At 39.0% G+C, this 24,283-nt stretch overlaps 2 protein-coding genes across 2 annotated transcripts; one reads left to right on the top strand and one right to left on the bottom strand.

Moving 5' to 3' along the window:
- Positions 1-1,041: 1,041 nt before the first annotated feature.
- On the top strand, positions 1,042-14,637 carry ddx21 (DEAD (Asp-Glu-Ala-Asp) box helicase 21). Its single transcript, XM_066658998.1, has 16 exons — positions 1,042-1,206; positions 2,476-2,640; positions 3,096-3,269; positions 3,673-3,745; positions 4,080-4,258; positions 4,517-4,634; positions 7,698-7,883; positions 9,710-9,855; positions 10,818-10,967; positions 11,058-11,219; positions 12,278-12,397; positions 12,492-12,565; positions 12,895-13,054; positions 13,436-13,570; positions 13,690-13,734; positions 14,070-14,637. Exons 1-16 carry the CDS (start codon positions 1,120-1,122, stop codon positions 14,391-14,393), a joined length of 2,298 nt encoding a protein of 765 aa, XP_066515095.1. The 5' UTR covers positions 1,042-1,119; the 3' UTR covers positions 14,394-14,637.
- Positions 14,638-15,439: 802 nt separating this feature from the next.
- Positions 15,440-23,950, bottom strand: irf1a (interferon regulatory factor 1a). Its single transcript, XM_066658999.1, has 9 exons — positions 23,884-23,950; positions 23,465-23,694; positions 22,923-23,022; positions 21,699-21,878; positions 21,215-21,301; positions 20,489-20,635; positions 17,480-17,532; positions 16,954-17,047; positions 15,440-16,228 (listed from the first exon to the last, which is right to left on the bottom strand). Exons 2-9 carry the CDS (start codon positions 23,546-23,548, stop codon positions 16,152-16,154), a joined length of 822 nt encoding a protein of 273 aa, XP_066515096.1. The 5' UTR covers positions 23,549-23,694; positions 23,884-23,950; the 3' UTR covers positions 15,440-16,151.
- Positions 23,951-24,283: the final 333 nt, after the last annotated feature.

The raw sequence follows: 24,283 nt of genomic DNA, 5'->3' as shown, positions 1-24,283 counted from the left end.
GTGACATGGTTTCACTCAAATATCCCCACAAAAAAAAACAACTCAGAAATCCACTTTATCATTTTACTTTCAAGTCTTATTTTGTATAGTGCTTTTCACAGTATCTTTTTGGCTTTATCTGGATATGAAACAGGGCACAGTGGCGCACAGGCAGTGTTGCAGTCACACAGCTCCAGGGTCTTGGAGATTGTGGGTTCAAATCCCGCTCTGGGTGACTGTCTGTGAGGAGTTTGATGTGTTCTCCCCGTGTCCGCGTGGGTTTCCTCCCACAGTCCAAAACACACGATGGTAGGTGGTTTGGCGACTTGGTAGATTGTCCACAGTGAGCCTACGATTCCGGGTAGGCTCCGCGTCTCTGAACTGGATACCCAGTAAATAAGGAACGTCCCTGGACGTTCAAAATAGGTCTGAAAGTAGTCTGTCCGTCAAGGATATCATTTAAACGTCAGTGGACGTCCAAAATGCGTTTTATACAAGTAATTTATTTCGGGACCAATTAATAACGTCAATGGACGTCCAAAATATGTCTAATAGTCGTCTTTTCAATGTCTGTGTTTGGACGTCTTTTCAACTTTCATTTTCAAACTTAAGAGAACGTTGCTTAGACGGCAGTCATTACGTTATTTCAACGTTGAATCAACGGCTAAATGTTTACTGGGTAAGCGGTTACAGACAATGAATGGATACAGACGTATATGTTATATTAACCCAGTGGTTCCCAAACATTTTCTGCAGAGCTCCCATTTTAGAAATGAGATTATTTTGAACCCCAATATCCACACACACAAACCCATCGTTTGTCTCCAGACTCCGTTGGAATTTACTTAAAACATTGTAATTCATAAAATAACTGCGACTTATTGATCAAAACAAAAAGTGACGTCACTTTGGGATATTACAAGTGACTTGTATAATGTACGTGTACATATGCTTCACTGTGCCCTCGACTGCATTTGCTGGGTGTAAGCAACAGAGGGCGATAGGGTGCCTTTGTTCCTCTCTGGAGCCTCGGAACAGCAGAAGAACAGTGTAACCACCACTGCGCCCCACGTGGTGGTCGTTCCTTTTCCCTGCGGCTCGCGCAAGGCTGACTGTGTACGTCTCGCGCGCCGAGACACAATGCCATCTGCCTTCTCCTCGTGCGCTGACAACTCTCTCATCATGAACAGCGAGGACGCGGGGGTCGACGGCGCTCAGGGAACCACAGTAAGTGAACGATTCGTCATGTATATCGTAGCTTTTTAGAAAGGGAACTTCTTCTGTAAAGCGTTGTTAGCGAACTAGCAGTGTCCGGATCCTTGTTTTGAATCGACTCTTCAGTATCTGCTCCAGGTGCCCTACTGAAAAGATCCGTTCAAATGAGTCAGTTCGACGAAATTAATCAAATGATTCTGAACCGAACACTGGGCAAGACTTTAACGCAGAGATATGGAGTTAAAGCTTTGTTTTGTTTATGTTATACTGTAAACCAGCTATTCTTTGTTTTGTTCCGAAACTGGGCTTTGCTGTGTCCCCGGGACAGTAAAAGGCTCCGTTTCTAAGGGGGGATTTAAAGGCATTCGCTAATGCTAGCATTGTAGCCTTTCAACGTGTTGTGGAAAACATGCGCGTGGCGAATTTGCTCATTGCTTACATGGAAATGCGGGATGAATCACTTTTGTCTCATCTTGTCATCTCTCATCTATGTTTAACTACGAGATAAACTTGATTTAAATTCATCTGGACCCGTGTTGTGAAGTGTTTACCCGCCGCGTGCGCCTGTAACGTGGACTCGTGTGAAGGAAGTATAGTCTTCAGTTGTACATGTGGCAACCTGATCTTTTTCACAAGCTCTAAACAAGGGACATGGCTTGTAAACCGTGTCTTAGGGAGAATAAACCCCTAATTCTCGTTTAAACGCATTGTTTATGTACGGTAGTGTTATCGAAACCTGGTCTGGCTCGTGATTGGTGCCCATATTAAGACATCCGGTTCTCAGGACGGAAACGGAAAAGGGGCGGAGATTTCTCCCTCAAGGAAAACAAAGGACTGCAGTAGAGTTATTGCTGTGCTCCAGTATTTTAGTTAAACTGACTTTACTGTTTGTTTATAAGATCTAACACATCTAACCCCCTTCCCTCAGAGAAAATCTCTTAAAGTGAAAGTCTTTTACCTTGTTAACATGCCTGTGTTGTAGCGTTTACTTGCTAAATGTGTCATGGATGAAATGAGCAGTGGGCATACATGAGACCAAGGTTTTTTTTTTTTTTTTCATAAACCTAGACAACCAATAATTGTCTATCATAATGATCTGATTAGGATACATATGCGATTGGTCCATTTATTAATTGGGCTTTCAATTAAAAGAAAATAAAAATAAAAGATGTCCCGTGTAATTCTTCTGAATAAAAGTTTTAAATTAAAGGTGAGTAAACGTTTTCTGAAATAAAACACAAGTTATCAAATCTCTAATTGATTTTCTTTTTTAACATTCAGAAATTAAAGGATAAGATCAAGAAGAAGGTGGAGGAAACAGGGGAAGCAGAAGAGTGTGATCCTCCGGCCCCCAAAAAGATGAAAAAACAAAGCATGGGACCAGGTGAGGGGGCAACAAACGAGTCCCCTGATCTGAATGGAAACCTAAAGAAGAAACCACTTAAGGTGAAAACTGTGAGCAGACAGCAGTGTCTTTTGTTTGTCTTGTCTCTATTTCAAACAGTTTAAAGCTTTGAAGCCCATTTTTTAAATTGTCACATAAATATTACACCCTTAAAGACGACACATGGAGCTCTTTCAGTGAAGAACCATTTCTATAAATGATGTTGGAGTGTAATTTGCTTAAGTGTCATTTAATGTTAAGGTTCTTTAGCAATTTAAATGGTTCCAAGGATGTGATGTTGAAAGTTCATTAAACTCTTGACAGCTTCTCGTTATCTTACACTTAATTATAGCATATACCTTAAATGGAAAGATACATTTAGGAGCCGAAAATTGTTCTTCTGTTTCCTCAAATTGCAGGCAGAGTATATACTGGTGCTATTACTATAAGGAGGGTCCATATAGATATGCATGTTAATGTGTTTTTTTTTTCTCTATGTTTTGATATCATGAAACAGAAGAAGAAGAAGAAACAGGTGAAGGCTGAGGACACAGCTGTAGATGAAGCAGATGCAGTCAATGGCTTCAGTGCCACATCCTCACAGTCTCAGGTGGAACTCAATGGACATTCCGAAGATGCTACTAATGCACAGCCCAGTGAGGACTCAAACAGTGATAGTGAAAAGGAAATGGTAAGTTACCTTAAATGATAGATTTTTAATAAACATATTACCTCCCCATGTCCTAAATAAAGCCTAATAAATACACAATACACCAGACGATTGTCATAGGGGTAGCTAGACTGAGACCATTGCTCACACTGGGGTGGCACAGCAAATGATACCTTATTTTTTCACTCATTTACTGATACATGCACTGAGTACAGTGCCTCCATCTGTTTCTTCTGAGAACTACTTGTCTGAGGTGCGCTGTTAAATTGTGTCCATACAGAAATGGTTCTGCAAAAAAAGGGTGTGTCCCTACCTTCTGCCCAGCTGTTTTATGCTGCAGCTGTTTTATAAGACGTTTTCACTTGTCTATTTTGTGGTGTTAAATGCATACGTTTTCAGGCACGTTGCATTAATTTTTCCCCAGGAGACCCAAGAACAAAAAGAAGGCGCCTTCTCCAATTTCAGAATTTCACCAAACACCATCAAACTACTTCAAGGTATGACCAGTCTTTGGCTTAGTCTTGAATGGCACCTATCTTGCTGTGCTGTGTACTCTGTAGGACATAAAACTAAGAGTGTTTTATACCTGAATAATGCATTGTGGGGGTATTACAGGGGATAAGTACTGTACATCCATCAGTAAATGATTGCTCATCTAAAACAACTAGAAAAGCAAATTACATTAGCAGTTTTATTAGGTTAGCCTTGGCTAAGGTTATGGTAGTATGGCCCTAGCTTCCCAATGTGCACATCTTTTGTTGTGGTCCTTGATCCGAATTGTGGCCTCCGCAGTTTTATTGAAATATCTTTTTCTGCAAAAAACCTTTTCAGCACGAGGTGTTGCATATTTGTTCGACATCCAAGTGAAGACCTTCAATCCAGTGTATGAAGGAAAGGATGTCATTGGTCAAGCCAGAACTGGCACGGGAAAGACGTTTTCTTTCGCTGTCCCACTGGTGGAAAAACTGCAGTCAGGGAACGAAGACAGGAAGAGAGGGAGACCCCCGAAGGCAAGTATTTTTAGCTGCTACAGTTTATAGAGAATATCTGTTGGAAAAATGAGTTTATTAGTAAATTTATTTATTTCTCTATCGATCTTTGGCTGGTGTTTAAAAAAAAGGTGATTATCATCTTTGAGGCCGGAGCAGTCTGTAAAATTTCCCTGTTACGTTGGTCACTGTTATTTACCTTAGCACTCAGTTTAGAGAGTATTTAAGCTCTCTGCACCTCATTTTATACATTTTTTTTACTGTGTTTTAACCACAAAGGTGCTGGTTCTTGCACCAACCCGAGAGCTGGCGATTCAGGTGACCAAAGACTTCAAAGACATCACCAGGAAGCTTTCTGTTGTTTGTTTCTATGGCGGGAGCTCCTACAACCCTCAAGGTACATGTTTTGTATTTTTTTTGTAACTTTTGAAGAAAAAGTGATATGTTTCAAGGATGAATTTGGTGAATTCTTTGCATTTTTCTTCATCAGTTTATTACTGATTGCTTAAGGTTTTGTGGTGATACCACACTCACTATATACCTTCAAAAAACCTCTTTATTTAAATAAAGACATGCTTCAGACCCTCATCTATGGAGGGTTTTCTATGAAAATATTATATATTTAAATGTATAAAGAAATGAATTAAAATGTGAAATAATTAAATGTTTCCTAATGTTAATAATTAATTTAAATACTTTTGTGATTTATTTAATCATTATTTAAATGTGCATTTTAAATATATTATTAATTGTATTGTTTAAGTCATCCAATTAATTGTTTAAAGATTTATATATTTATTTCATGCACTTTGCAGCCTTGCACTGTGCAATAATTAAATCTGTCAACATCATGCATCAGTGGGCGGACCTAACTATGATCCATTCGGATTGATTATTTAGATTGCGCACTAAGGCATTCATATTTCCGTCTACTAATGGTAATTTTAAGGGGGCAAAATTTAGAGAAACTGCCCTGAACACAAGGTGGCACGGTGGTGCAGCAGGTAGTGTCGCAGTCACACAGCTCCAGGGACCTGGCGGTTGTGGGTTCGATTCACGCTCCAGGAGACTGTCTGTGAGGAGTTGGTGTGTTCTCCCTGTGTCCGCATGGGTTTTCTCCCACAGTCCAAAAAACACACGTTGGTAGGTGGATTGGCGTCTCAATAGTGTCCGTAGGTGTGAGCGTGTGTGTGTTGCCATGTGAAGGACTGGCGCCCCCTCCAGGGTGTATTCCCACCTTGCACCCAATTATTCCAGGTAGGCTCTGGACCAGTGGCGGATGCTGTCCTTTCAAAGAGGGGAAGCTCAATTTCGGCCTACATCATAAAATGTGTTGGTTTATTTATACGTAAATTCTACCCCTGTTCCTTTTCAAGAAAATGATCTGTGACCCTGTCGTACCAACAAGGCGTCTTTTCCAGGGACTTGACTAGTGTCCTCTCAAAGGCCAGCAGAGCTAGGCTGCTTAAACGGCCTTGGCCCATGTGAAGTGTGTCCGCCTGTGAGTGCTTTGTGACGGTGGAGGGGGCTCAGCAGGACAGAAACTGTGATAGAAGTCAGAGTCATAGAAGTCAGTCTTCAAACACAAGCAGCTCCAAAAAACCCACCAGAAATAGAAGCTCAGTTTGTCACTAGTCGTTTTTAACAAAGAAAATGCCGCTAAGAGAATTAAGAAAGTCTGGTTCAATGCAGAACAGAATGAAAATGTAATGCTCCCATGGATTTTTACACCAAAGGATCGCTGATTCGCTCATTTCGCTGTCAATCAAAAAGGGATTCGGCCTCAGACAGATCTAATCATCATGCAGAAGCTGAGCGTCCGGGCCAGCCGAGGCCAGCCCACTGCCCCTTAGACCCCCAGAGACGCTGAGCGTCCGATGGGCGGGACAAAAGCCAGCATTTATCCAATGACCCGTCTCGTTTCGCTGCTTCGCTATTGAACTCTGTGGACGCTCAGCGTCCGCACTCCTTAAGTCACTGTGAATCGGCGCGAATCCTTGAGAGGAAAGCTGCGTGATAAGAAGCTGATTCTCAACAAAAGTTAATCGCGTTGTAGTGCATATTTATTCAATGACATGTACACACAACAGTATATATTTGATCACTTATTTTTTGACATTGTAGGGGAAGCTGAGCTTCCCTTGCAGTCTTAGAGCAATCGCCACTGCTCTGGACCCACCATGACCCTGAACTGGATAAGCGCTTACAGATGAATGAATGAATGAATGCCCTGAACACTTAAGAGAGGCTGCAAATTTAATTGAAGAGGCATTAAAAAAACACCTGCTGCTCTGGTGTCTTCCACTCCGCCTGGTTCCACCCCAGCACCCGACAGACAGCCTGTACAAGGCAAGTTAGTTAGTGATAACTAGGTAGAAAAGATCCTAGCGTTAACCAACAGCAGGCTATTGATGTGTCTGGATCGGAGCTAGGCCCGTCCACTGATGGATGATGTTGACAGATTGAATTATTTTATAGCGCAAGGCACATGAAATAAATATATACTTTGTTAAATAATGAACAAAAAAAATTAAATAATGATTAAATAAATCACACTTATTTAAGCTTTATTTTTTCAACATTTAATAATGAAATGCAACATTTAAATTCACATTTTAATTATTTGATTATATATTATTTAACCCTCCATACTCATCAGATGCACTAAACTCTTACATATGAGAATTTGATGAACTAGTTTCTTCTGTTATTGTTGTTCTTTCGAGTATAGGCCACTAGATGGGGTCAAAGATAAGATTGCATCAACCCCATGTCACCATTATTGTATAGGCCACTAGATGGGGTCCTATATTGCATCATACCTGTGTGCACTGTGTAATTTGAATATGTGTGTGCAAACAACTTAGTGAATTTTCAGCAATGAGTACACCACTAAATGGTTGAAATTACTAATTACTAGGAGTGTGCACATAAGCTTGCACTGAACCAATAATTTATTTCAGCTTATGACCTGCTGAGACCTGCATGTGACGATGCAACATTCCTCGCATATTGCTCCATTATATAAAACTCCTCATTAGAAATTCATATGTTGATATTATCATATGTAGGCTTCTACTAGTCCTACAGTATTCTATGTACTCTTTCTGATTGAAAGTGTCTTTTGAGATGAATGAAAGCTGTTGGGAGGAGGGGGGGGTTCATCCCTCTTTTGCTACAGTAAAGGTTTCTACTCTAAGAGGTTTTTAAGCTCTAGATTGAATATATCTGAGGATTTCATGGAATTCATAACAGCAAATCATGAACAAGTGTGTATTCCTTCATAACTGCATTAACCCGCAGCAGTTTTTCATGGAGATTTTAACTTGTGTGGCCATGTCAGCTAGTGTCCTCCAAGGCTGCTATATCTACATGTCTACCTGTGGGTCTGTAATGAATTAGTATGCACTTGATCATTTGTTTGTTCTGATATTTAACCTGTGCACCATGTCGTCAACAGTGGATGCAATTCGCAGCGGCATTGACATCCTTGTGGGCACGCCTGGCCGAATTAAAGACCACCTACAGAACAACAAGTTGGATCTTACACAGCTTAAGCATGTGGTTCTGGATGAGGTGGACCAGATGCTGGACATGGGCTTTGCTGAACAAGTGGAGGATATCATCTCTGCCTCATACACAAAAGGTAAAGTCATGTTTCCAGATAAGAAAAATGTTTACTTTTTTCTTCCATAATCCTGAGATGAATTTGAGAAACATGAACTCATTTAATTTGCCACATTTTTGAATCAAGCTTTTATCACAAAAAAGACGCAAGGAGAACTGTTAGATCTAACCCAAGCAGACAGACAGAACAGAGACTAGCCAAGTTTAATGGGTATTTTTTGCGCAGTTGTTTAAGCATTCTGTTTATATGCATGCAGTTTTTTTTAAAATTCGCTGCATGCTAGTTATGCGGTTCTGCTAGTTATTTTGTTTGTTTATTTTATACAAAATAAGAATCTGCCCTCTGAAGGACTGGCGCCCCCTCCAGGGTGTATTCTCGCCTTGCATGATTCCAGGTAGGCTCTGGACCCACCGCGACCCTGAACTGGATAAGGGTTACAGATAATGAATGAAAATCAGAATCTTAAAAAAAATCGGTAAACATTTGGTAATTTTGTAAACAGTTTGCTATTTTTATTTTAAATGTTAAATGTTTGAAAGCATTACATATATTTTTAAATATAATTTAAGCATTTATTTGGTTGTAATAATATGTTCTTGAAATTCATAAAATATTTTTCTCTGTTTGTATTATCACCAAGAATATCATTACCTCATATATACCCTGAAACATCGTGATATTACTTTGGGGCCATATCGCCCACCCCTAAATTAGAGTATCTGTTTATTTAACCTTTTAGTAACTCTTAGCTCTTAAGAAACAAGATGATAATTTGAAATAGGTGCAGTCAAATATATATATATATATCAGTCAGAATTCTTATGTAAAACCTGTATGTTTTGGGTGTGCCCTAGCATCAGTCATCTCTCATCAGTTATGCATGCTCTGCAATGTTTAATCTCCATTGGCATGTGTTTTGATTTACTGTGCATTCTTCCTACTGAATGCTGAAATGCAAACAGCTTGCCCAAACTACCCAAGAACTGGATATTTCATTAGTTATCATTCAGCTTTTCCAAAGGTGTGGTACTAGTAATTAGAAGTTTTAAATTAATTTAAAATAAGTTTTAAATTTACAAGTTAAATGAAATAATATTTATAATAACGCTTTGTGTGAAGTCCTGTGTGTTCACATGCCTATCCTACATTTTGTCTCACACGGTAAAAATGTACCATGTAATTGTAATGGCCCAGTATCTGCCTTCCCCATCTTAAAGGTGATTTTTCACTTACTCACTTATTACTTATTTCCCTTACAAGATATTTAAGAATTCTCTTCCTGAAGGCTCAAGTTTGATGTGTTAGTTTCCTGATGCATACTGAACATCTGAGGTGAAATGGTTTCATTCATTCATTATCTGTAACCCTTATCCAGTTCAGGGTCACGGTGGGTCCAGAGCCTACCTGGAATCATTGGGCGCAAGGCGGGAATACACCCTGGAGGGGGCGCCAGTCCTTCACAGGGCAACTCAGACACTCACACACTCACACCTACGGACACTTTTGAGTCGCCAATCCACCTACCAACGTGTGTTTTTTTTGGACTGTGGGAGGAAACCGGAGCACCCGGAGGAAACCCACGCGGACATGGGGAGAACACACCACACTCCTCACAGACAGTCACCCGGTCATGTCATGCTTGAATTATCTGAAATAGTAATATAATAATAAGAATAATAATAACTAAAGTGTCCTCTTTTAAGAATACAGTTAATTATGTTTTTCAAAAAAGAACAGAAAAACTAGTGACTTATGATTGATGTTGGAAGCAATTTGCAAAGTATTCCTTCAAGGAATTACCTCAGCCAAATTAAACCGAACTGATTCAACTTGTGTTGTTCCAGGTGCTGAAAGCAACCCACAGACTCTACTCTTCTCTGCTACCTGCCCTGCATGGGTTTATGACGTGGCTAAGAAATACATGCGCTCTCAGTATGTCCACGTGGATCTTATAGGCCAAAAGACCCAAAAGGCAGCCACAACAGTCGAGGTGAGTCTACTTGTGTAATATCTGTGGTTATTTATTTATTTAAATCTCTGTACTCAGTTTATTTCCCTCTACTACAAATGAATGACACAATACAGAGAGCGCAGTTCATATGGTTTATTTACACCCACATCATGTCTCAGGAAGTATTGATCGTGATGTTCATTTGTTAACAGAGTCTTAAAATTGCTAAGTATGTGTGTTTAATGTGTGTCAGTTTCAGAAAACATGAATCTGCAGCAGTTTCTTTAACCTATATCTGGTCCAACTTCATGTCACTAAAGAATGAGGATGTATGTCTAGGGAGGAAAATCTTTTTCTTAAGAATCGCTCGATCACACACTTGGCAGTGTGCCAGCTATGGTTACCCACATATCACTGTGTTTCATCCTGTCAATGGATGATTGCTGATCTGCTGTTTTTTTTTTGTGCTTTTCTTTTGAAGCTAATGTTTTGCTTCTCACTAAATAAGGGTTTTTATTGTTTTAGGGATTGTAACATATGGGCTTGTTGCGGTTCTTTTTCTTGGTCTACCAGAACATATTTAGCAGGTTGAAAACATCTGTTTTGATAAATTCTTTTTTACGTAACCTGGGAAAAACGTAGTATTTCAGTGCTCCTCATGATTAGCCAGTTTTGCTTATGAAACAGCAGATTAATATCTACAAAGACTGCCTTGTTTATCCTTATTTGACAATAGAGTTACTTTAAAAACACCAGGGGCAGTGAATACATTCCCAGAGCAGAGCCCCGGGAGCAGTTGTGGGGTTAGGTGCCTTGCTCAAGGGCATCTCATCCATGGATTGAAGGAGGAGGGACTCCCCCGCCTCCAATTTTCCTGCAGGTCATGGGGATTGAACTGGCAGGAACCTTCCAATCTCAAGCCTGCTTCTCTAACCTTTAGGCTACAAGAATTGTCAGATTTTGCAAGCGCTCAATTACAATGTCTGTCCACTTTTTCACAGCACCTGGCCATATCATGCCACTGGTCTCAGAGAGAAGCCGTCATCGGCGATGTCATTCGGGTCTACAGCGGCAGCCACGGCCGCTCTATTGTCTTCTGCGAGACCAAGAAGGAAGCCCATGAGCTCTCCATGAACCCCGCCATCAAACAGGTTCTTCACTAGCGTTACTGAACTTTACCGTTTATATGAAATAACAGATAAGTTGGATATATTTAAAAATTTATTTTTGATTTTATGCAGAGTGCCCAGTGTTTACACGGAGACATCGCTCAGAAACAGAGAGAAACAACTCTGAAAGGTTTCAGGAATGGTGCCTTTGAGGTCTTAGTGGCCACAAATGTAGCCGCCCGAGGCCTGGACATTCCAGAAGTGGACCTGGTTGTGCAGTGCTCACCTCCCAAGGTGAGAACTTCAGTAGACGTTTTAACTTGCTGGATTAATACTAGAAGTTGGATATTTTTTTGTATTACTTTTGGTTGTACAGTTAGCCATCCTCTGAGTTTGGAGATACTTCTACATATCAGCCAACATAAGTCAATATTACCCAATTATCAAGTAGGAATAGAGCAATATCCTCATCTAAGTTTGTGCTTTTCAATATTTGGAATGCTCTCTGTTCTCGTTTGAATTTTATAAAGTGTTTATAGATTACAGTACGGTAATCACATATGTTAATGAGTTAAATTTGACAGCACTAGTAAGTACTTATTTATGATCCGAAAGATTTATTTGTTAATCACTAACTAAAGCATGCTAGACTTTCATTTGTCATAATTCAGTGCTGTAGCTACAGTAATGTAAATAACCCTGCGGCACAGGCTTGTGTTTCCCCTTACTTTTTCAAGGTTTCATATTCGATAGAAGTTGGACTTTAAATCCAGTGATCCCTCAGATTCTATCTTCCAGTATAGTCCCGCCCAGCCAAGCAGAAAATAGAGGAGAACAGACATTAGTCTGTTTTGCATTTGTGCAGCTGAAAACGAATAAATGAACAAACGTTTACAGCCTCTTTCTATGCATGTTTGTATTATGCATATTTATTAGTTCGGGTATGTAAGATCAGAAAATCTACTTCAGTGACCCCAGTGTTGGTAAATAAACTGAGCCTAGGAGATATTGTAGAAATGTGAATTGCAGTGAAGTCATTTTTGGTGTTTACTTTCAGAATTCTTGCTTACAGTCATGTGCCCCTGGCCAAGTTATTGTTTATTACATAGAAAATCATGAATAACACCCTCTACAAAGTAGCTATAAAGTTAATTATTCTTATTGGACAACAGTAAAAAATGTAGTCTGTACGGTTTTATGTATTTCAATATATTTTGTAAAAATAAATGTCAACATTTTCCACAAAAAAAAAAAAGGGATGTCTGTCTGTGTGTGTGTCTGTGTATCTGTCTGTGTGTGACCTTCATTATGCTTTACATTTTTTCTTTAATTATATTTCTACATTTGTTCAGGACGTTGAGTCCTATATTCACCGTGCAGGGAGAACTGGCAGAGCTGGAAGAACAGGCATCTGTATTTGTTTCTACCAGAAGAAAGAGGAAGACCAGATCAGATTTGTGGAGCAGAAGGCTGTGAGTCTTTTTATAGCCATTGCCCCATTATTCAGCATCACATTACCTACACTACATAACTATATATATTTATTTGTTTGTTTTTGTCCATCAGTGCATTACCTTCAAGCGAGTTGGTGTCCCAACTGCTAACGATATCATCAAATCGTCCAGCAAAGATGCTGTCAGGTAACTTTACAAAACTACTTCATTAAATCTGGCCAGCTCACTGGATGGCATGCTCTGCATTTACCATAATAAATGCAACTGTACATGTAGCACCTAGTTAGTAATGTGGAGGAGTAAGACACGTAATCAGGTTGCACCCAGAGTTTAGACTGATACAGGCATCTCTCCATCAAACAGCAAGTCCAGATGGAATATTATAAATTAATTTTTGTAAAGTTTTAATTTTTGAAAGAGCAATTAAGCAGATTGTTTTGTTGTTTCAGTGTTTAATAAAATATATTCTCATGTGATTTTGAAGACAAAGAGGATTATGTGATTATTCGTTGTAGGTTCCTAGACTCTGTACCAGCGGCGGCGGTGGAGTATTTCCGCACAGCAGCTGAAAGACTGATTGAAGAGCGAGGCCCTGTGGATGCACTGGCCGCTGCTTTAGCTCATATATCAGGAGCCACCAGTTTGGAGCAGAGGTCCCTTCTGAATTCTGATGCTGTGAGTAAGCTGCATGAAAGGTGGAGAATGGAATGCTATACACAGTGTTTGACAGATGAATGCCTGCTCAGATCTGGCTGCTAGTATTAGTATGAAGTATTAGAAGCAACTCTGTTCCTATCCGTATTGGAAAATCAGTGAATTTCGGTCATATCTCGTTATATGTCTTTGTCAATAAGTGATAGTTAACTTTTCTGTTAAATATGGTTAGAATTACTATATGTTCAGGAAATGGTCTTTTTCTGAACATTTTAGGGATGTTGTTAGTTGTTAGGAACTAATGTTTTATACAAACTAAAGAAAATCTTCTGTATATGAAGGTTCTTTTCCCTAAAAATCAATATGATACCCCTTCATGGCTTATTTTTGATTCTCCCACAGGGTTTTACCACTCTAATACTCCACTGCTCTCAAGAGATACAAAATATTAGCTATGCATGGCGTAGCATTAAGGAGCAACTTGGAGAGGAGATGGATGAGCAGATCAAAGGGATGACTTTCCTCAAGGACCGAATGGTGCGTTGCTGTGATTTTAAACAAAAATTTACAGCCAAACATGACCCAAAATTTATTTGAGCAGGTTGTTGTTGTTATTTAAATTTGAAATGTTTTTTTTTTTTATATATATATTATAGGGTGTCTGTTTTGATGTCCCAGCTGGGAAAGTGAAAGAAATCCAGGTATGTAGATTTTTGAGTATATGTTGTGTGTGTTTGAGAGTTTGTAGTCATTGCAGAATTTGATACCCTAAGCAAGTTTTAGAGATAAAGTCTGGTCCTCTGTAAATCTAGACGCTGAAAGAGCATGTCAGGCTCATTTATCAAGCTGCTGGAGGACGCAGCTTTGGGAGGATAGATTTCCTTAAGTTGGCTTCATTAAGCTTGAGTCAAGTGCCTCAAGTTTCATAATGTGAGGGCACAGAAAAGAGTTTTTTTGCTGTCAAAACAAGCCAGGCTGAATGAAACCTCTCTTGGCAGTCAAATAAAATGCTGTCCTGTATGTGTGGTTCCTGCAGGACAAATGGAAAGATGGGCGGCGATGGCAGCTAATCATTGCCACTGAACTTCCCGAGCTGGAGCAGAACATACGTAACCGCTGGGACCGGAATTCCGGTGGGTCAGGAGGCAGGGGTGGAGGACATGGAGGTTTCCATGGTGACAGAAAGAGCTTTGGTGGTAACAGGAGAGGAGGAGGACGAGGTGGAGGCAGGGGTGGAGGACGAGGTGGAGGCAGGGGTGGGGGAAGAGGTGGAGGCAGGGGTGGGGGAAGAGGTGGAGGTAGGGGTGGGGGAAGAGGTGGTGGTCAGAAACGAAGCTTTACCCAAGCTTTTGACTATTAACCCTCAGCACCCAACATGGACTTCTGACTTTTTCCTGCCTTTGACTTTTCTATGTTACTAGTGTTTTGGGAACCGGCCATTGCCCTTCACTGGAAAGTTGCTTCCTGAAACTTGCTTAAAAACCCACCTGATTGCTTTGCAATTGTGTATTTAAACAGCTGTATTAAAGCCCACTCACCTGAATTACAATTTCATTAAAGTGGTTCAAAAACAAATATATTTTATGTTTTTTTAAATATTTTTTTAGCCCGTTATTTAGTTTTGATGTTTGGATCATTTCACTTGTATTCCAACAAATTCAGTGAATTCAACAAAACAAACCTTTTAAAACTATTTATTAAAAAAGCAGTTATGGTAAATAAGTTTTGGGAACATGCATATCAAGCTCTTCCAAGTCTTGTTTTAGGACGAACTCCTTATGCCTTTTGCAAAAATTGTAAAAATTGCAATAGCTAATAATAAAGCAACAAGCTCCTGTTTGTTCACAAATTGTAAAAAAATTAGGACATTTTGTAAAATGCAGTCAAATCTAGATTCTGTGGTTTGTTGGTCATGAAACTGTTAATCTGACAAAAGCATAAAGATTTCATTGTTTCATTATTGTATTCATTGAAAACCTTTATTTGTTGAATATGAACTAATTTTAAATTTGATGCCTGGAACATATTTCATAAAAGTTGTGACAGATTCGTGTGTCTGTTTTTGCATATTCTTTCCTTGTAATTACCCTATTTGATCATAAAATTTTGCAAGGGGGCATTTTTGCTCATTCTTGCTATGTACAAGACTTCAGCTGCTAAACCCTCAGTGGTTGCCGTTACCTGATTCTCCTCTTAATGTGCCATATGAGAAGGGTCAAGCCGGATGTCTATTGCACCATCCTCCTCTCTAAAACCCCAATGTTAGCTTCCACATCAATATAAATTTCTCCCATATGCAAGTCGCCCATGCTGTGGTCATTAAACTCCACATATCATGAGGGATGTCTTCTGCAACTCTCCCTGATAATGATGGTCCGTTTCAGCCTTAGCACGGATAAGATGATGTCAATGTTTCATGAAAACAAGCTGAAATGTTGATTATGACCACAGCACACTTTCTACAGTCCTTTGGACCCAAAGAAGTTGTTAGGGGCTCTGCATAGTATTGATGTATGGCTTTCTCCTTCTGTAAAAGATTTTCAGGTTGCGTTTCTTGATGCGGTAGCATGCTCTGTTAAGCGGAACAGTTTTTATTTAAGTGCTTCCCATCCCTGTGCAGCTGTAGGTATCATTAGCATGAGTTTTTCAGTGATATCTGAGGGCTCTAAAGTCCTTTTTAGAATATTAACAATAATAAAAGACCTAAATTCCTTGCAATCTTGCACAGAAAAATGTTCTGTTTGAACAATTTGCAAATAAAAATGTCTTTAATCAAATGTTTCAAATATGATTAGATAATCTGAAGTTATAACATGGCTTGAGGAGCTTGACACGTATGACCCAGCTTCAAAAGTTCACACTTATAGCAGGTTAACGCAGCACTCATATCAGTTCTGCTGCATTCAACAGCTTTCTCAGAACTCAAAATATTCACATACAATCACTTGGAGCTTTCCAAAGTCTTTTGTAGCTTGCCGTGTGATCAGGGGAAATGTCCAGTATTATCATCTCTTAATCCAATTGCACTTTGCTCTTGCTTGTGTTATGCTGGAGATGACTCTACAAGTGAGAGTGGTGTTAAGTGGACAGACGTGGTCTAGATGGCTTGCTGGTCATCTCAAGCAAATTGGCTTGTGATACTGTGACTGTGACAGTCTGTCTGGAAAGGGTAGCTGGAGCAATCCACAGTTTCGTCTGGAAGGAAAGAAGTGAGGTGGTTAGGCATAAATTTGTTGGGGGTTGGTAGTCAGGACAAATTAGGTCTCTATATCATTTAATGCTTGAGCTGTAAACATAGTCATTCTGAGTGGTTTAATGGGATATATAATATATTATACACAGGTCATCAACAAATAAAATTTGATGCTTAAGAGAAGGTTATGGTTCTTGAACCATGGTTATGGGTTAGAACAAACGGCTAATTTTTTTTAATTTTATAGTGGTAAATAAAAGAGTTGAGGTAAATCTAAAATCTAATTACCCTGAATGTAGGTTTCTGCCATAAACTAGTTTTTAAAAATACAAAACCTCTTCTAAAAACTACTATAAGCAGAGTTCAATAAATGTAAACTTTTTGTTACCAATTATGGAAAATGTATTCAGAAAACTATATTTTCTTTTGGATGACAGCACTCTACAGTGTACATTTCTTCAAAGTGTATTCATTTTAATCCTGTCTTATCCTGTGCTGGGTCACATTAGCTCCAGAGCATATCCAGAAGGACACCAAATCTAAACAGGGTGCCATTCAATTGTGGGTCATCACACACTTACATATACACTCCCCTGTGAGTAGTTCTACGCACTCATCCAGCCACACGGATGTATGGACACCTGGACAGGAGTGACAGTGACACTACCTGTTGACCACTGTGCTACCTCTACAGAGTACAATACTTTTTATTTTCTTAGAGACTTACAAAGGCATTCCATCCAGGAATTTGGTGGTTTCCAACCCCTTTCGTGCTCATACAGAGGGCTCCAGTGTTCCAGGTTCTGTAGATGGTCTACAATCTGCTGAGCAAAAGCAAACATTGTAAATATGTTTTTCTTTCATCATATTGGAACTACAGTTATTAAAGGAATGCACTACTATTTTTCAGGCCTGACCTATTTCTTCTGCAGTTGCATTATACAGTCCATTTCCCTGTGCTTAGTAACAACGCTAGTAGGCATTGTATTTCAAGCCAACATGTTTTTTTTCCCTAAACACATGCAAATTGATTGTTACAGTTCCTGACCGGACTAATAGAGATTTTACACACAGAGATCTTCTGAATCATATTCAGGTTATTAACTTCTTTATGACGTACATCAGTGCTTCAGGGCACAAAGAGGTTAATTAAGAAAACACTGCCCTAGAATTCACAAAACACAGTGTGAGCATTTCTGACTTGATAGTCAGGTTTCTTCCAACAATTAATTTAAAAGAAATACAGAACTTGCCTTTAACACTGCTTCTGTCTGTTCACGGTCTTCCCCTGGGTTAGCATGGGGATCTGTTGGAGAGTTAACATTCATAAGTACACAAATGAGACATAGAGTTTTCATATATCTCAGGTGTGTCCAGTTGAAAGTAGTGCTGGGTCACATGAGCACAAATGAATATCATGATTCATTGTACATTTTACCATGATTAAGATTAATGAACGATTATTATGTGTTTGTATTTTTGACCCTCAGTTCAGTGACGAAGCTGTAAATATGCTCCCATATTAAATATGGGATATTTTTTCTAATGTTGCTGGGAGCTTGTTCCTCTCTTGTTTTCTGAGCACTGTTAATATTTGATGAGCTTTGGTCGCTTTGTTTTTTTTTCAGTGTTTACAACTGACTTCTGTTTGTTCAGTGTCGTCTTAATTAAAGTCAAAACACAGCACGTCCAAACCACAGACGCTGTGTTTACTTTGGCACAAGCTGCTCGGTCGGCCTCAGCATTTAGGTTCTCCGGCATGTTGCAGATAAGGGCAGAATCACATGACTACAGCACGGTAGTGTGGTATTAAAGTGAAAGTACATGAACACACAGTGGGGACATAACCAAATTTAAAAAAAAATATATATATATATATATATATAAAATTTTATACAAATTGTTATAATCGATATTGACAAGATGATGTCGACTAGACATTCTGAATGTCGATTTTGATTAATTTTTGATTAATTGCCCAGCTCTAGTTCCAAGAAAAGGTTTAGTATATTACGATAAAAAAAGAATAACAATAACCATTATAATTTATTTAAGAGTACTTCTTCAAGACCAAGACGGAGCACGCTTGAGTTAAGACAAGCACTGGTTACCCATCACGACACCTAAATCATAGTCGCCTAGGTTTTTTACTTTGTGGCAAATAAACAAATTACACACGTGAAACAAAAGAATTTTAGTTCAATGCTGGACTGAATGCCCTTGTTTTGTGGAACACATTCATTCACCACTTATCCAGTTCAGGGTCGGGTTGGGTCCGGAGCCTACCCAGAATCATATTCCCTGGAGGGGGTGCCAGTCATTCACAGGGTGACACACACTCACACCTAGGGACACTTTTGAGTACCCAGTCCACCTACCAACATGTGTTTTTGGTTTGTGGGAGGAAACCCATGCGGACACGGGGAGAACACACCAAACTCCTCACAGACAGTCATAAGGACCAGGACCTACTACCTCCAGGTCCCTGGAGCTATGTGACTGCGATACTACCTGCTGCGCCACCATGTTGCCTTTGTGGAACACACACCAAGCAAAATATATTAAAATAATTGAATTACTGGTATATATTTTTCCAGAATAAGCTGAGGAAAAATTAGCTGTTGGACTTGCTTGGCTGGTAACTGAAGCAAGGGAACAGCTTCTGGAAAGAAACCAGCAAAAAGTTGACAGATTTTTCTGTTAGTATCTTGTTTTTCAGAATAAATGTTTTAAAGTTTACAACTTTAAGATCAACAGATACTAAATGTGTATTTATTTTTTTAATTCACATTCAATACTTGAAATGTACCCACAAATGGGTACGAATTTTGACGGAACTTAAACAAATGAACGTGTTTCCTCAGGACAAGTCATAGATAAACTATTTAACACTCTGGGCACAGTGAGTCGCTTTGAAAAGGTATGCCATTTTACATAGTTTAAGACAAAAGCTCTTAAATTATGGATGGTATGTGGTGTAGCTATATAGAGAAATGTAGAGGAGGAAGTCTTGAAAAGGTGTTTTCCCGGTGTGAGCTCGGTAATAACCTCCGTTAATGCTGAGGTGGAGTTGTTTAAAGTGGTCTTGGTCTTGCGGCACAAACGTCGAAGGGGAAGAAGTTCTCTTTCCTCTTTGTTCTTCTGGTTCCTTGTACTGAATAAACACTGTTTCTTGCACAAGCGCTTGACTTCTATCATCAATAACAATCAGGTTCTGGTGTTCCAGTAGAGTATTTATTTATTTGTGAAACCTATATGCCACCAAACAGTCAGCGTTCCTCTTTTTCACTTTAGATGGTTGTCTGACCTCTTAAATACATTATTCTCAAAATATTCTGTATTTTTTTTCTCAAATATTAATTATTGTCAAATATTCTGTATTTATTCTCGAATTATTAAGGCTTTATTCTATTTGTTCTCAAAACATTTACTCCTTTTATTCCCTCTATTCCCTATATTACTCATATTCGACCTACAATAAACATTAGTTTTTTATGTCCTGTCTGTGGTGAAATAACATTAGATGGCTAATAAACTACCAATTTCTATATCTCCATGTTTTATTTTCCACTGTCATTAATTGTTCATTTAAATTTGTTATTAGGGTTAGCTCCATGTTAAATCAGCTCCACTTATAACTGCTGTTTTACATTCTACATTTACAGAGTATAGCTCATCTGTTGCTCTGCATAGTTTTAGAGTACCACCACATCAGTAAGCAGGTTTCAGTACGATCCAAAACAGAAATAATTCTTGCTCTGTGGTGGTCCGTTGCAGGACAGTGGTAAAACAGGGTTAAAACTACGCAGAGCAACAGGTGAACTATACTCTGCGCTTGTATGAGTGGATCAGACACAGCAGTGCTCTAGTAGTCATTAAACACCCGTGTCACTTCTGGACGGAGAATAGTCTACCAACCAAAACACATCCAGGCAACATCCTCAAGTGACCACTGATAAAGGACTAGATGACGCCTCCCCACAAACGTAAGCAGTTGTTGAGTTCTTTGACACAGTTTAAAAACTCCACAACCACTGTCTTGTATCATCCACCCACACTAGCGTAACACACACTAACACCCTACCACCATCGTCAGTGTCACTGTGTTATTGAGAATGGTCCATCACCCACATAATGCCTATTCTTTAGGGGGTGTTGACAAACGGAAAATTGTGTAAACCAAGATCAGAGAATAAAAGACACTTCTGCCACTATAACCTGTGGATGTTTCTAACCCCAAAACAGGAGATGTGCTCTCTCACTTTGTCCTGCAGTGCTGATTGCGGCTGGAGAGCAGCAGTAGCTCATTGACCGCTCCTCTTTCACTGGTGGAAATGTAGAACAGCCATGTTTTGTGAGAACTTCAGGAGCAATTCCTGTGCTTTCTTCCCGGTACTTCCAAAAGGCCTCTGATATAAGACAAGAGGGACACGTGATATATTCATATAGTGTAGTGATAAAGTAATCACAATACAATTTCAAGTATAATGTACCATCAGTAATTCTACAACAGTGAATTAATTGCATGCATTTTAGACCAGTAAAAAGCCTGAAAAAATCAAGCAGTGTATTGTCAAATGCATTATAACACTATTTATCGACACACGGAGTTTTTTATTTAAAGTCAGTCGATTATGCTGTTATTTTTGTGTGTTTCTATTTCTTATTTTACCTCCTTAATTGTTTAAAAACATGATGTGGCACTCCACACAGAAACATTTAATATGATCCATGTTATGCACTATCTTCAGTTATTGTGATGTCATAGTTTTTTGGTGTATTTCCCATTGTTATTCATAGCTGAAACTGGTTTTCTTGGCTGAGATAATGATCTGCTCCTGTCAACAGAGCTCATCCATTTAAATGTTTTTGTCTGGGAATAGGCTTAATCAATTCCTATGAAAGCAACCCTTTCCTTCAGTTTTGAGTAGCATTTTGATGGTGGTGGTGTTATTTGGTAACTTATCTCTACATGAAACTTTGCTCACCCGTAAAGCGCTCTAGAGGTGCACTGGTGTGTGGCAGTAATGCAGGCAAAGCAACTCTGGTGGCATCTGTATCCAAGCTCCTGAAAACTGGAGAAAGAAGACTTCATGGTGAGTCCAGATGGAAATGTATGATTGCTGAATAAGTGGGGTTTTGAGACTTTGTGGAATGTGTGCTGTTGGGCTTTAAGGGACTTTCTGCAAGCTGTCCATAACTGACCAAGCCCCGCCTACGAGATTCATGGCACAATTTCTCATTAAGTTGAATAGGGCTTTGTAAGCATATGTAAAGCATATTGAATCTAACCAAAGGTCAATAAATGGTACTGAATGAATATTTAATAAATGGTTTCTTAAATATAGAAAACCTTTAGGAATTATACTTTTATCACAACACTTAAAGACATGCATAGATCATACATATTTTTAAAGACAGACAAAATGCACATCACACTGACCACATCTAGCTCTGTGCTTAATTACTTACCTTTCCTTCTCTTTGGTGTTTTGTTGCTTGGGAGCAGGATATAGACCCGATACGCATTGTGGCCTTTCTTGATGCTTTTGTCTCGAAGCTCCTGGACGTCTGGCAGTGAATTGAGAGCACAGCGGAAGTTGGCTTTCCACGTCTTGGGATCAGGCTTGTCTATGCCAGGTTTGAATCTCCCTGGAAGCCCAGCAGGAAACATTTAAAGACACATTCATGTTACTTATATTCAAATAGCTTTATAGTATATGCATATAGTTTATAAACACAGTGGACAGTATGAATTTTCTGATGATAATTCTATTTAAGCTCTGGTCTGTAGAGGGGGACATTACTCTTGCTGCTTGATCTTTAACTCAACTACAACTAAGATCTTTGGCCCAGGAGCAGTTCAATTTCCTTTTTTAAATTGGCACAGTGTTGAAATAGCTGCATGAATACAGAATACACAATGTGCTTCATGCAGAATATAGGAAAACATGAGGCTAAACTGAGGTATGCAAGTGAGGTACTCTAAAATGTATTCATTAATTGGGCTAAAATTCTCAGTATTCGGTTTCAGATCCTGATCTCTTCATACATTAATCACAGTTCTCAAATATGCGTTATTATAGAATATGTATATTTGAGGAATAAGGGCTGCTAATATGAATGTGGCTATACTGTGATTTATACAGCTCTCAGACTTTCAAATCATATTTGTTGAGACGAACAATATACATGTGACATGGGATTCTTTTATTCATTCATTTTCTGTAACCAGTTTATCCTGTTCAGGTCTGGAGCCTACCAAGAATCATTGGGCGCAAGGCAAGAATACACCCTGAATGGGTCGCCAGTCTGTCACAGGGCAAGACTAACTTATATATATATATATATATATATATATATACAGACACTGGGATTGTGAGATGCAGGAATATGTTAAACGTAACCAGTTTCTAAGGCTGAAATTTGGAGGTGTTGTAGAATCTTTAAAAAAGTGCACTTTAGTTATGTTAGTTATTCCTCTCATGTTTCAGGCAAACTTGAAATCTGACTTGACATCAAGCTATCAGAAACATGTATCAAATCTTCTTTACTATCCAGCAAGCTGAGGTGCTTGTTTACTGTAGCTCAGTCATATGGGATGAGCTTTGCAACATTATCTGCGTGTGTAGGAGAAAAACCGTTTGGAGGTGTAACCAGAGACACTGTCCACTGGTGCCTGGGCTTGCCCCTCACCTGTATGGATTGCCCAGTTTCGGAACAAAGTGGCGTCCTTGTCTATATTCCAACCGTGTCTAGCAGCATGCTTCCAAGGAATCTGAAAGACCCTTGCAGGCTAAAGTTTGAAGGATTGCAAAAAAAAAAAAAAAAGCATAGGTTTTTTGTTGTTGTTTTTTTTTAAATCACAGATTTATATTAAATTTCCATAGCAAATGTATCAAACGCTACACAAATAATAGCAAAATTATGTCTTTCACAGACATAAGGGATACAGTCAAATTCTAAATTTGCATGGTTCTAGTCAAACAACATGAACAATCTTTGAATATTTTAACGCACAATTTGGAATTACTACGTTTACGAATATAACATACTGGAAAAAATTTAAATGTGGTCTTTGTGGTCTGTACTTTTGGAACAAAACATGTTATGAGACCATATATGTTCAGTTTTATTACATGACATTAAAAGAGCTCCTAAATCTATTTTAAATACAGTTTTATAATCAATAGTACAATATGATTAAACCGTTTATATTTGAAACATATCAGTCTTACTTCATCCAGCCACGTGACTCCGGGGTATTTTCCTGATTTGATTTGTTCCTCCAGCCATGGACGTAAACGCAGGCGACCTTGCATTTTCAAGTACTGGTGCTCCTCAGGCTCTTCAAGAAACTGTACTGTGCTGTACTCTAGAGTAATATACTGTAGTTTATCCGTATTGGACTTGGACAGTTGTTATCTGTCCAGATATCTTCCGTTGTGCATCTGTCTCTAGGTTCAGACTGAGTAAAATATGATAGTATTTCAGAATTTTAGACGTCATAAAGTGTCCTCATTTCTTGGTTTTACGAACTTGAACAGTCATTAATTTATCACTGCCACTGACTTGTTTTGACAAAAACCGAAGCTGTCTTATATTTACATAATGCAAATTCAAACTGGAGATAAATCAGTACAAGGAAATAACTTACCCCTTTCTGGCAGCATTGCTTTCGTGCTGCTGAGCGACAATCAATCTCTGCCACCTCTCTTAGCCTTGCATATCTTTTTCTTTCAAGCTCAGTACCTGCACCAACAGGTTTCTACTGTTTCCATAAACCTGCTGGAGAATTTCTCTGGTACTGGATGACATATCTTCCCATTACCTACCCCAAAGATTCCACGCCCCCTCTTGAGTTCATTGGAACTTTGACAGTGTTTTTTTTTTTTTACTTTATTTATAAGCATGTTACCTTACTGTCTGTGGAAACCAAGGTTGAAGAGGCCGTCTGTCTCTTTAATATTTGTTTTGGCTCAGTATGTAAGTAGACCAACTAGTTTCTAAGCTCCCCAAATGAATTTTGTGTTTACTAAACTACATGCCCAAAAGTC

Source organism: Hoplias malabaricus, chromosome 2 (assembly GCF_029633855.1).
Source record: "Hoplias malabaricus isolate fHopMal1 chromosome 2, fHopMal1.hap1, whole genome shotgun sequence".
NCBI classification, from domain to species: Eukaryota; Metazoa; Chordata; class Actinopteri; order Characiformes; family Erythrinidae; genus Hoplias; species Hoplias malabaricus.
The sequence above is the reverse complement of the archived record's forward strand: the minus strand, read 5'-3'. Positions and strand labels throughout refer to the sequence as shown.